Source organism: Oryx dammah, unplaced genomic scaffold, assembly GCF_014754425.2.
Source record: "Oryx dammah isolate SB20612 unplaced genomic scaffold, SCBI_Odam_1.1 HiC_scaffold_11232, whole genome shotgun sequence".
In the NCBI taxonomy this organism is placed as follows: Eukaryota; Metazoa; Chordata; class Mammalia; order Artiodactyla; family Bovidae; genus Oryx; species Oryx dammah.
This window is the reverse complement of record NW_024080625.1, coordinates 1,488,538-1,502,216: the sequence shown is the minus strand read 5'-3', so window position 1 is coordinate 1,502,216 and position 13,679 is coordinate 1,488,538. Positions and strand designations below refer to the sequence as shown.

The 13,679-nt window shown below is 40.1% G+C and overlaps 1 protein-coding gene across 1 annotated transcript; it reads right to left on the bottom strand.

The window, feature by feature from the left end:
- Positions 1–295: 295 nt before the first annotated feature.
- Positions 296–1,207, bottom strand: LOC120861244 (olfactory receptor 8S1-like). The gene has a single exon (XM_040236873.1). It carries the CDS (start codon positions 1,205–1,207, stop codon positions 296–298), a length of 912 nt encoding a protein of 303 aa, XP_040092807.1.
- Between the last annotated feature and the right edge of the window lie 12,472 nt (positions 1,208–13,679).

Genomic DNA, 13,679 nt, shown 5'->3' with positions numbered 1-13,679 from the left:
ACTGTTTCTCAAACTCAAGGATGCACCATGATCATAATTAAGAAACAGACTGTTGACTAGAGTTTCTGATTCAGTAGATCAGGGTTGGGTCTGAGACGTTCTAGCAAGCTTGCAGACGATGTGCATTCTGATGCTGCTGGTATGTGGATGACACTTTGAGAACCACTAGATAACTTTTTTATATATTTATATTGACCTCCGATATCTTTTTTTACTCTCCAGGTGTTTCCAAATATCCCTCCTCCCCACTCTCTGACTAAAACCACACAGAGAATCCCTCCTCTGGGGATCACGTTCACTTCCTCAGCATCCTTTGCAGAGCGCCCTTCACCTCCTGGTTCTTGAGGCTGTAGATGAGAGGGTTCAGCAAGGATGTGATGACACTGTACTGAACGGAGACCACGCGTTCCAACACTGAGCCTGAGGTGGGGCTGATGTACCTGAACAGAGCTGTCCCATAGAACAGGAGCACCACAGTGAGGTGGGAAGAGCAAGTGGAGAAGGCCTTGCCTTGGCCCTCAGAGGAATGGATGTTCAGAATGGCAGAAATGATTCTGGAGTAAGAGAACAGGATCAAGGGAAGTGTCAGAAGTCCCAGCAATGCACTGGAGCCTGACAGAAGGAACTCGTTGGCAGTGGGATCAGAACAGGACAGGGGGAAGAGTGACGGTAGTTCACAGAAGAAATGGGAGACGGTGTTAGACCCCCAGAAACGTAACTTGTTGATGAAAAGATGATTCACTAGTGAGTTCAGAAGCCCTACCAGCCATGCTGCACACACCATTGCAGTGCAGAGAGGCTTGTCCATGACCACAGTGTAGAGCAGAGGGTGGCAGACAGCAGCATAGCGGTCGTAGGCCATGGCAGAGAGAAGACTGGCTTCAGCACACCCATAAAGGAGAAAAAAGAAACTCTGGGTGATGCAGCCCCACACAGAGATGCTTTTCTTCTGTGACAAGAAGTCCTGTAGCATTTTGGGCACAGTGACTGAGGAGAAACCGAGATCCAGGAAAGACAGGTGTCCGAGGAAGAAGTACATGGGTGTGTGGAGCCGAGCATCAGCCTTGATGGTCAAGATCATCGCTGTGTTCCCCACTAATGTCAGGAGGTAAATCCCCAGGAACAGCACAAAGAGCAGAGCCTGGATGTGGGGGTCAGCAGACAGCCCGAGGAGGGTGAACTCAGTGAAGAAAGTGAAGTTGTGCATGGCTGTTTGTAAATGTCATTCCTAGAAAGAAATCAATTATATTACAGAATCTGAGTAATTTCCAGTGATCAGAATATCATCCCTCCACCCTAAAACTTCTCAGGAAATATTTCTTTCAGCTTAACAATAGAAAAGGAAAAGAAGTTGAGTAATTCCAGTTGTGACCTTTATAAGTTGAATTGTGTCTAACTCCAGAAAATATGTTGAAGCCTTAATCCCTTGTACCTCACAGTGTAATCTTATTTGGAAATAGGGTCACTGAAGGTGCAATCAGTTAAGATGAGATAACACTGGAATAGGGTAGGCTCTTAATCTAACATGACTGATGTTCTTACTGGAGATGAGAGAGCCTTATAAAGAGTACACACAAAGTGGGGACAGCCGTGTGACAACAGAGCAGAGTGGAGTGAGGCGCCTGCAAGTCAAGGAAGCCAAGGGTTGACAGCCATAACCAGGATCTAGGAAGAGACAAGGGAGGATTCTTCCCTACAAGTTTTGGGATGGCCGTGGCCCTGCTGACACCTTGATGTCAGTCTTAGAGTCCCTAGAACTGTGAGACAATAAATTCTATTGTTTTAAGCCACCTGGTTTCCAGTAGTTTGTTACAACAGCCCTAAGAAATTATTACAGGGACTTTAAGGTTTTCTCCTTCTTAACTCTCCCCAACAGGTCTCATTAATTCTGTCAGTGAATATATCACACATCTATGTGTGCTAAATCAGATTATATAATTTAACTATTAAGAATATACTTATGAGAATAAACAGGCTACTTCAAATGAAATTGTTTCAGAGAATAGATATTTAGTTGTAAGTCTTCTTATATTTAGACATCCATCTTAAAGCCAAGAACTACAGAACTCACCATCTTATCACAGACATTCTGGGTATTAGATTAAGATGTAGAAAAGGGATTTGAACAAGAAATTTTGCTACTAGAAAAGGGACTTGTATGATGCTACTAGAGGTTGCAAGAGGCTTTCCAAACATTCCAGGAGCAATTCAAGAGTACCCTATATCTCCAAAGATATACTAACAAAAGCTGGAAAAGTATCTACGGGAAGTGTTTGTGCCTTAATGCCTTCTCCATTCTCAGGCCAGTGTGACTAGGCTCCCAGCATCTTAGAGCAGGGAAGACGGAGGCTCACAGAGGTGAGCGGACTTCTTCCATATCACATAGCTCATCAGCAGAACAGTCAGGAATTAAACTGAATGCTCTCCTCTCAATCCAGTGCTCTTTCTACCAGATCACACCCAGCAGATGGACAACATATATTTTGAGTCATTTAAAGTATCTGTATCTTAAACATAGCACTTTCTCTAAAATTAAAAACAAAAGCTAGATCTGAAAAATGAAAGCTATGTATGTGAACTTGAGCAAGATACTTAACTCTTCTGAAGGTAAATTTTCACATCAACAAAATGGAACATGGTTGACATCAACTTAGTCAACCTTGGTTTTAGTCACAACCTGATAACTGGATCCTTTTTTTTTAGTATTTAATTTCTTTCCTTTCACTTTGCTGCTATTGTTACTGTCTTTCACTGATGCAAAAATGTCTAGACCAGGACTTTGTTAACAGTGTTCACAAGTTTCACTGGAGCCCTGCTGTTGTTCAGTTGTTGCTCCAGTTATCACTAAGACCTGAACTGGAATATTACAGCTCCTCCCCAGAAGTCTTGTCAGAACCAGTCTTTAACACCTGCAGCCTTTCTTCCTCCTCAGTTCATTTTACCCTGGCTCTTATAAAGCTTGATTCTGATGACATAAACCGAAAAGTTATGTTAGAGGGAATTCAAGAGAAAAGAAACATTTGTGAAAACATTTAACTTATTTTTTTTTAAGTACAATAAAACACACGAGTCCAATTCTATGATTTTTCAAAAAAGTGTACAAAGAGTCCTAGGAAGAATCTGGTGACAGTGATATCTATACATTACTGAAGAAAGTGAAAGTGAAAGTTGCTCAGTTGTGTCCGACTCTTTGTAACCCCTTGGACTATACAGTCCATGGAATTCTCCAGGCCAGAATACTGGAGTGGGTAGCCTTTCCCTTCTCCAGGGGATCTTCCCAACCCAGGAATCGAACCCACGTCACCCACATTGCAGGCAGATTCTTACGAGCTGAGTCACAAGAGGAGCCCATTGCTGAACGCATTGCTGAACACATCGCAAATTGCACACTTTGAGTCAGAGTCTTATAAGTCCTTGGATTTATGCTAAAACTATAACTCTAAAGGCTAAAATGTGACCTTTATAATGATGCACACTGCACTGTTATATGTTCAATAAAAATGGAAATGTTATAATATTTTCATATTTTGGAATATTTAAATACCAACTAGATAATGTAGACAATAAAATTAAAATCATAAAGTTTATGTGGCAACAAAGGAACATATCAATAATAGCCGCAAAACTAAGAAATTTCTCTTTGGTATGATTAGAACTGGTCTTCAAGACTCTTTTTACCATTATCTTCCTCAAACCTCCAGCTTCCTTTTCTTCACAAATACCCCAGTCAAATCCCTCAGTTAACAATAGACTTCCTTCCTTTTCTTTGATGATGCACCCAAACCATGTACTTGCTCCTAAAACATTTCACTTAATTTTAAGAAGATTGATTTATTAAGTAAGGAGATAAAGAAGCCCCACCAATCATGAGATCCCCTAGATTAGACTCATCTTTCTGGCTACCAGGATCACACTTTCCTGTGGGAGGTTCAGACAGCTTGGTGGGAAGGAGAAGAGTAAGCTGACCAGGATCACTGGGAGGAATTCCAGGGTAAAGAACAATGGAGAAACTAACTGTTCTAAGGAGGAAGAGGAACTTTGATAGAAAGAAAATGACTACCTAAAAGAAAGAAAGGAAGAAAATAAGAAGGTGCAGGTTATGCCTTTGTAGCCCTAAGCACATGAAGATTCCCCAGTATCCTTTGGGACTATTTGTAGACACCGGCATTGGCATTTCAGATGAAGAAAACTGTTTTCATTCCCATTTCTGACAATCACAGCAAAGTGTTAATTAGGGGACAGTTCCACCTCTGACACTTTCTAAGAGACTGCACTACCGGTCTGTCCTCTCTGTAGATTTACTCAATACGATTCAATACAACTTCATGATCTCTTGCTCTCCCCGAAACCAGAAGACCTTAGAACTCTTAGTGATGGGAAGGTCTCCTTCTACATCCAGTACTCTTGCCATGGTGCACATTTGAAGAAATGATCCTCCAGCCCTCCAACAGGATGCCTCCTGCCAGCTCCCCCATGTCAAAAGATGACCTGTTTTGTGTCAGGGTCAAGGGACATGAAGGGAGGAGACAGAAGGATCCCAGATGGACAGAAGTGCATCATAGAGCAACATCTCAGGAAAAAAAATTCGTCTACTTATTTCTTTGGCCATGATATTTTCCTTATGACTATTTCTATTTCTTTTTCATTGCTGTGAGGAATTTGGGTTAGAGTAGGATTCTTCTGAGTTGTTCAAACTGATGAAAGTTTCCTTCTTTGCCCCTTTTACTGAGCTGGACTGTTCTAAATCTGGCTCTTGCTTGGGGTTCTTTGAGGCAAATTGCCTATGCCCCCATAGCTGGGCCCGCAGAATTAGGTCTCCAGCTAAACCTTGGGAAAAGTCAATTTTATTTCCTGACAGTTTCTAGCATCAAACTCCTATGGTCAGTTCTAGCTAAAGCCTAAAGGGCCAGCATTCTTTGCACTGGGACTTTCTGGGCCTTGCTAACAGTCATTAATTCTTGTCAGTCTTCCTGAGGGCACCTACCTCAGTACTGAAAAGAGCTCCTGGCTAGTCTGTAGGAGTCTTCTATTCCTCCAGTGCTCTTCTCTTTGGCCATCTCTTTGATCTCTTTGCCAAGCTATAGCTCTGGGAGAGGATCATGAGTAAGGAGCCCAGGGAGCCTGGGACTGCTCACTGCTCATGGGGGAGGCTGCAGTAGTCAGAGTCACTTGGGGCCTGATTTGGAAGTGGGGGTGCAGAAAAATTTCCAGGAATAGCACAAGGAACAATGCAAACTCTGACAAATAAAGCCCAATCTAGGGTTTCTCAACCTCAGACATATACGTGTGTGCACAGGGAGGCATTAGTGTTCATGTGTGTGCACACATGCGTCACCCTCATACTCTCTCTATAAAGTCTAACGTTCCCTTTCCCTTTGGAGTTACTCCAAAATCTATGCACTTGAGGTATGCTATATTTTTTCTGCATGCATTTATCACATGGCCCTAAAGAGAAATTAGAGCCATAAGGCAGGACCTCTTTAATTTTCTTGAGTCCCCACTTAGAAATGTATTTCTTTGTCCCTTCTTTAGATTTAATGGTAGAGGTAATGCTTTTAATCCAAGACTAACACCATACTTGGATTTTAACTCGGATCCCCTTCTGAGCCTTTGGGTCCTTCTCCTTCAGGTATGCTGATTACCCATTTTTAATCATCAATTTCCTTCTTTTACTCATTTGTACCAAGAACATAAATATATTAAAATAGTTCCCATATTTAAAAATATCTAACTGACCCCATGTTGCACTGCAGCTACTGATTCTACATTGCCTTACTCTACTTGTCTCACAGCCACTTCTGAAAGTCTGACTTAACTATACTACCTCCCAAGTTTTCTTTACTTCTTATCCCTCAACATGCTGGCTTCTGCACCCACCATTCCTTTCCCTTTCTGTTTCTAGTGACTTCTAAAACTAGTATTAATTTTCCTCCTGATACTGTGATGCAAGAAACTCCCATTTCAGTCCTCATATTCTGCATGATTGGACTCTGGATTCTACATAGCTAAGAAAAAGTTGGGAAGAGGAAGTTATTATTCTTCTTGAGCCATCAGGAAAATAGTCCCTATATAAGTATATCTTTAGAAGGAGTCTGGGATTCTTCCTCTATAGGACCAGATCAGGAGGACTGGTGGTTTCTCTTAGTGATAGACTTTACTTCTGCATAGGGTGTAGGACAATAACTGTAAATAGATGATTAGAAGTATTTATGTTTTATATAAGTAACATAAAGGTATAAATAATCAATTCACATTGATCAAACATCAGGCTTAGCAGCATTACATATAGCATTAGTGTTTACTTACATATACCACTCTTTCCATTTTTTTGGAAACACTGGCAGATTTTATTTTCTTGGGCTCCAAAATCACTGCAGACAGTGACTGCAGCCATGAAATTAAAAGATGCTTGCTCCTTGGAAGAAAAGCTTTGACAAACCTAGACAATGTGTTAAAAAGCAGAGACAACACTTTGCCAACAAAGGTCTATATAGTCAAAGCTATAGTTTTTCCCTAGTCGTGTATGGATGTGAGAGTTGGACCATAAGGAAGGCTGAGTGCCGAAGAATAGATGCTTTTGAATTGTGGTGTTGGAGAAGACTCTTGAGAGTCCCTTGGACAGCAAGGAGATCAAACCCATTAATCCTAAAGGAAATCAATCCTGAATATTCATTGGAAGGACTGATGCTGAAGCTGAAGCTCATATTTTGGCCACCTGATGAGAAGAGCCATTGGAAAAGACCCTGATTCTGGGAAAGATTGAAGGCGGGAGGAGAAGGGGATGACAGAGGATGAGATAGTTGGATGGCATCACTGACTTAATGGACATGAGTTTGAGCTCTGGGACATAGTGAAGGGCAGGTGTGCTGCAGTCCATGGGGTTGCAAAGAGTTGTATGCAACTTAGCAATGGAACAACAAGATACCACCTTTTCCACAAAACCATGGCTATATTCTTTTTAGCACTATTGAGTAAAAGTGCAAGGACATGAAGGGAAGTGACAGCAATTGGAGTTTATAGCAGATTTAAGAAGGATCTTATATAAGCAAGGGGTTGATAAATTATGGTTTGCAGGCCAAGTGTAGCTTACTTGCCTATTTTTAAGAAAACAAAGTTTTATTAGAACACAGCTATGCTAACCTACGGTACAATCTGTGGATGCTTTCATACATGGCAGAGTTGAGTAGTTACAACAGAGACTGTACATATGACCTACTAAACCTAAAACCTTTGCTATCTGGCACTTTAAAGAAAAAAAATTATCTTACCTTTACTGTATGCCACACTTAGGAGCTGAACAAAATTTATACTGAGTCCTTATAGAACCATTGGGTGTTCCAGATATTGAGTCTGAGAACATATACACCAGTAAAATGACTACTGCAGAGAGAGACAGAGGATCCTGCTCCTGAACAAGGGGAAAATCATCCTATCATATTTTAAGTGTTCACCTAATAATCTAGCTCATCTGCTTTGTTATAGTTTCCTAAAATGTAATACACTCTAAAACACTGGAGATTGCTATTTTGATGATTAATAATTTAATCATAAATGTGTTATTTTCATTACCATTTTTTTTCTTAAGTTCCAGTCCTTCCCTCTGGTATCACTTTATTTCTTATAGAAATATTATTTAGTAAAGAAATTCTTTGAGTAAGAAATCATGGGTAATATATTCCCTGAGCTTTTCACATTTGAAAATATTTTTAGCTCTCCCATATTTAAAAATGTATGTTAATATATGTCCATAGTATATAGAGTAAGTTTTTTCCAATTCCTATTCCCCAATTACTTACTTATCACTTTCTTAGATGCAAGGACTATTTACCATTTTACTTAAATGAACTTTCAGAGATAGTCTATGAGTATGCTGCTGCTGCTGCTAAGTCGCTTCAGTCGTGTCTGACTCTGTGTGACCCCATAGATGGCAGCCCACCAGGCTCCCCCAGACCCTGGGATTCTCCAGGCAAGAACACTGGAGTGGGTCGCCATTTCCTTCTCCAATGCATGAAAGTGAAAAGTGAAAGTGAAGTCGCTTAGTCGTGTCCGACTCTTTGCGATCCCATGGACTGCAGCCTACCAGGCTCCTCCGTCCATGGGATTTTCCAGGCAAGAGTACTGGAGTGGGTTGCCATTGCCTTCTCCGAGTCTATGAGTATCAGTTCAGTTCAGTTCAGTTCAGTCCAGTCACTCAGTCTGTCCGACTCTTTGCAACCCCATGAATCGCAGCACGCCAGGCCTCTCTGTCCATCACCAACTCTCGGAGTTCACTCAAACTCATGTGCATCAAGTCGGTGATGCCATCCAGCCATCTCATCCTCTGTCGTCCCCTTCTCCTCCTGCCCCCAATCCTTCCCAGCATCAGAGTCTTTTCCAATGAGTCAACTCTTTGCATGAAGTGGCCAAAGTACTGGAGTTTCAGCTTTAGCATCATTCCTTCCAAAGAACACCCAGGACTGATCTCCTTTAGAATGGACTAGTTGGATCTCCTTGCAGTCCAAGGGACTCTCAAGAGTCTTCTCCAACACCGCAGTTGAAAAGCATCAATTCTTCCGTGCTCAGCTTTCTTTACAGTCCAACTCTCACATCCATACATGAACTACTGGAAACCATAGCCTTGACTAAATGGACCTTAGTTGGCAAAGTAATGTCTCTGCTTTTGAATATGCTATCTAGGTTGGTCATAGCCTCATATATATATGTAAGATTTTCATAAAAAATATAGCAAAGTCTACACCCCATTTTGCAACTTACTTTTCTTTTTTTTTTTTTAATTAATTAATTTATTTTTAATTTTTACTTTACAATTCTGTATTGGTTTTGGCATAGATTGACATGAATCCACCACAGGTGTACATGCGTTCCCAAACATGAACCCCCCTCCCACCCCCCTCCCCACAACATCTCTCTGGGTCATCCCCGCACGTCAGCCCCAAGCATGTCATATCCTGCATCAGACATAGACTGGCATTTCGATTCTTACATGTTATTATACATGTTTCAATGCCATTCTCCCAAATCATCACACCCTCTCCCTCTCCCTCTGAGTCCAAAAGTCCGCTATACACATCTGTGTCTTTTTTGCTGTCCTGCATACAGGGTCAATCTTATTGATTATTTATTTTGAAGATCACTCAATATTGGTATATACAGAGCCGCCTCATTTTTTCTTCTTTTTCTTTTTGGCCATGTAGTTTATGAGATCTTAGTTCCCTGACCAGGGACTGAACCCATGTCCCCACAGTGAAAACACAGAATCATAACCATTGGACTGCCAAGGAATTCCCCAGAGCTGCCTCAATTTTAAATGGCTGTCTAGTCATTGTCATATGAAAATACAACAACTCATTTAACATGTACTTTACAGATGGCAATGGTCAAAATCCATTCATTCATTAAGTATCCATTGAGTATCTATTATGGCCAAAGTGCTTCTAGGTGCTTGGGAAGACATTAATGAAAAAACAGAGTTCCCTGTCTGTATAGAGAAATGTTTTGATGGTTATGCTTATAATTTTCTTTGCATGCTTGTGAGGATATTTGTAAGATTAATTCTCTAAGTGTCCATTGACAGATAAATGGATAAAGAAGATATGGTGTGTGTGTATTTTATATATATATATAGAGAGAGATAGATAGATATAATGGAATATTACTTGGCCACAAAAATAATGCCATTTGTAGCTACCATGGATGTATCATACTGAGTGAAGTATTAATAAGTTAGTAAGAGAAAGATAAAGACATTATATAATATCACTTCTATGTAGAAGCTAAAATATGACACAAATTAATTTATCTAGAAATCAAAAACAGACTCACAGACACAGAAAATAAACCTGTGGTTGCCAAGGGGAAGGGGACATGGGGGACAATTCGACTGGGAGTTTTGTACTGGCAGATTCAATATATAGAATGGATAAACAACAAAGTGCTATTATATAGCATAGGAAACAAATATATACATATATATAATATGTGACAAATATATATATATATATATATATACATATATATGTATGTATATACACACACACACACACACGGGTGACTGTTTTTGTTCAGTCACCCAGTCATGTCTGACACTTTGTGACCCCATGCACTACAGCACATCAGACCTCCCTGTCCCTCACCATCTCCTGGAGTTTGCCCAAGTTCATGTTCATTGCATCAGTGATGCCATCCAGCTATCTCATCCTCTGATGCCCTGTTCTCCTTCTACCCTCAATCTTTTCCAGCATCAGGGACTTTTCCAGTGAGTCAGCTGTTTGCATCAGATGACCAAAATACTGAAGCTTTAGCTTCAGCATCAATCCTTCCAATGAGTATTCAGGGTTGATTTCCCTTAAGATTGACTGTTCTGATACCCTTGCTGACAGGAGTCTTCTCCAGCACCACAGTTCAAAGGCATCAACTCTTTGGTGTTCTGCCTTCTTTATGGTCCAGCTCTCACAACCACTCATGACCACCAGGAAGACCACAGCCTTGACACACACACATATATTCTCACCCCTGGTGGCTCAGACAGTAAAGAATCTGCCTTCAATGTGGGAGACCCAGGTTCAATCCTTGGTCAGGAAGATCCTCTGGAGAAGGAAATGGCAAGCTACTCCAGTATTCCTGCCTGGAGAATTCTATGGACAGAGGAGCCTGGTGGGCTACAATCCATAGGGTTGCAAAGAATTGGATACAACTGAGCAATTAACACACACACACACACACACACACACACATATATATATATATATATATAAATAAAACTGAATCACTTTGTTATGCATCAGAAACTAACAACATTGTAAGTCAACTATACTTCAATTAAAATTTTTTTAATTAAAATTCTTCCACATTTTTATAGTTTCATTGTTTTTTATTCAGGTGGAATTTATTTTGGTGTAAGATAGGAATCCAGGTTCATTTTTAACAGAAAGCTACCAGTTAATCTATATCATATAATGAATAATCCATCTTTAACCTATTGATCTGAATTAGCATCTCTCCAATATTCTAAATTGTCTGTATATCTTTGGGTATGTTTATGGGCTATCTATTCAATATATTTATTCACTAGTGCTACACAATTAGAATTATTGGATCCTTTCATTTTTATATTCTGGAGAACTTTTCCCTTTATTACACTTAGAGTTTTCTATTCTTGCTTTTTTTCTTTTTAATTTTATTTTTACTTTATTTTACTTTACAATACTGTATTTGTTTTGCCATACATTGACATGAATCCACCACGGGTGTATACGAGCTCCCAATCTTGAATCCCCCTCCCACCTCCCACCCCATATCATCTCTCTGGATCATCCCCATGCACCAGCCCCAAGCATCCTGTATCCTTTTTTAACTTTTCCTTTGAATTCTTTGGAAGGAATGATGCTAAAGCTGAAACTCCAGTACTTTGGCCACCTCATGCGAAGAGTTGACTCACTGGAAAAGACTCTGATGTTGGGAGGGATTGGGGGCAGGAGGAGAAGGGGACGACAGAGGATGAGATGGCTGGATGGCATCACTGACTCGATGGACGCAATTCTGAGTGAACTCCAGGAGATGGTGATGGACAGGGAGGCCTGGCGTGCTGCAATTCATGGGGTCACAGAGTCGGACACGACTGAGTGACTGAACTGAACTGAACTTGAATTCTAGAAACAAATAATCTAATTATAAAAGAAGCTGTTATTTTTAGTGACACCATGCTCCATCCATAAGCTTTTAAGAGAGTTATTAGATCTTCACTATATTGAGTTCTACCACTCAATAATATGATATGCTTGTTCATTTGTTTTAATCTTCTTTGAGTCCCTTGATAGAATCTTTAACTTTTCTTCCAAGAGTTTTGAACACTTTAAATTTATTCCTGGGTGTTTTATCTTTTTTTGTTCCTACTGTGATGTTAATTTCTTCCATTATGTTTTCTAATTAGTTGTTTAGAGATAAGCAAGGATATTGATTTCTGTTTATTAATTTTTATCTAGTTACTTTGCAAATTCTCTTATCATTCTCTTAACATTTTTCTGTATAAATCTCCCAGATTTTCTAGGTAAACAATCACATCCTTTGCAAAACCCTAAAATTATCTTCTTTCAAGTTTTTATTCTCAATTTCTTGTCAAATTGCATTCTCTTAGTACCTCCTGGAGTATTCCATGAATATTTAATATTCTATGCATTTTCATAATAGTGGCTATAAAGGGCTCCTTTTCCTGTTTCAGGGAAATGTTCTTAGTGTTATCTCAATAAGTGTGATATCAGCTTTAGAGAGAAATACATGAAACATATATATTTTTAATTCATTTGCCATTGCCTTCTCCATATATATTCATATACATACATTTTAAAGAACTTTACTCATATTAAGGAGACTTTATTTTCTTGGACTCCAAAATCACTGCAGATGGTGACTGCAGCCATGAAATTAAAAGACGCTGCTGCTGCTGCTGCTGCATCGCTCAGTTGTGTCCGACTCTATGCGACCCCATAGACGGCAGCCCACCAGGCTCCCCCGTCCCTGGGATTCTCCAGGCAAGAACACTGGAGTGGGTTGCCATTTCCTTCTCCAATGCATGAAAGTGAAAAGTGAAAGTGAAGTCGCTCAGTCGTGCCCAACTCTAGCGACCCCATGGACTGCAGCTTGCTCCTTGGAAGAAAAGCTATGACTAATCTAGACAGCTTATTCAAAAGCAGAGACATTACTTTGTCGATAAAGGTCCGTCTAGTCAAAGCTATGGTTTTTCCAGTAGTCATGTATGGATGTGAGAGTTGGACTATAAAGAAAGTTGAGTGCAGAAGAATTGATGTTTTTGAACTATGGTGTTGGAGAAGACTCTTGAGAGTCTCTTAGACTGCAAGGAGATCAAACCAGTTAATCCTAAAGGAAATCAGTCCTGGATATTCATTGGAAGGACTGATGTTGAAGTTGAAGCTCCAGTACTTTGGCCACCTGATGTGAATATCTGACTAATTAGAAAAGACCCTGATGCTGGGAAAGATTGAAGGCAGGAGGAGAAGGGGATGACAGAGGGTGAGATGGTTGGATGGCATCACTGACTCGATGGACATAAGTTTGAGCAAGCTCCGGGAGATGGTGAAGGACAGGGAAGGCTGGCGTGCTGCAGTCCATGGGGTTGCAAAGAGTTAGACATGACTGAGTGACCGAGTAACAACAAGAGAACAAACAGAATTGAGAAGATATGTTGGGAAAATTTAGGTAGCATTAGCTATTGGTATTGGGCAGATGAGTCTGTTTTTCAGATGTAAAGCTGTGAATCAAATTATAGTTTGGGGGAATCTTAAGATCATAGGTGGTAATTTAAGACCTAGGAGTAAATGAGAATATCCTTCACAGTTTCCTCCCTATTCTTACATAAATCAGGGGAATAACTCAGAAGTTATGCTTCAGATCTTATTTACACAACCTCTTCCTAACTCTAGTTGCAAACTTGCTATTGAGAAATCATACAAATAGGTTCTTGACATTGGTTTACCTTGGATGTCTCTACTTTGTTCCTCATTTATTTTTGTATCTGGCCCTATCTCCCTGAGCCAAATGAGGGTCAGACTCTTATAATATGCTTGCTTGGAAGGGACAAGAGAAATTCTACATGACTTAAATGAAATGTAAAAAAGCACACAAGAAAACTAGAAGAAAAATTCAGTACACTGATGGTAAGGACT

Coding starts and splice junctions, on each gene's coding strand:
- LOC120861244 (XM_040236873.1), bottom strand. CDS start 1,207: ATGCACAACTTCACTTTCTTCACTGAGTTCACCCTCCTCGGGCTGTCT.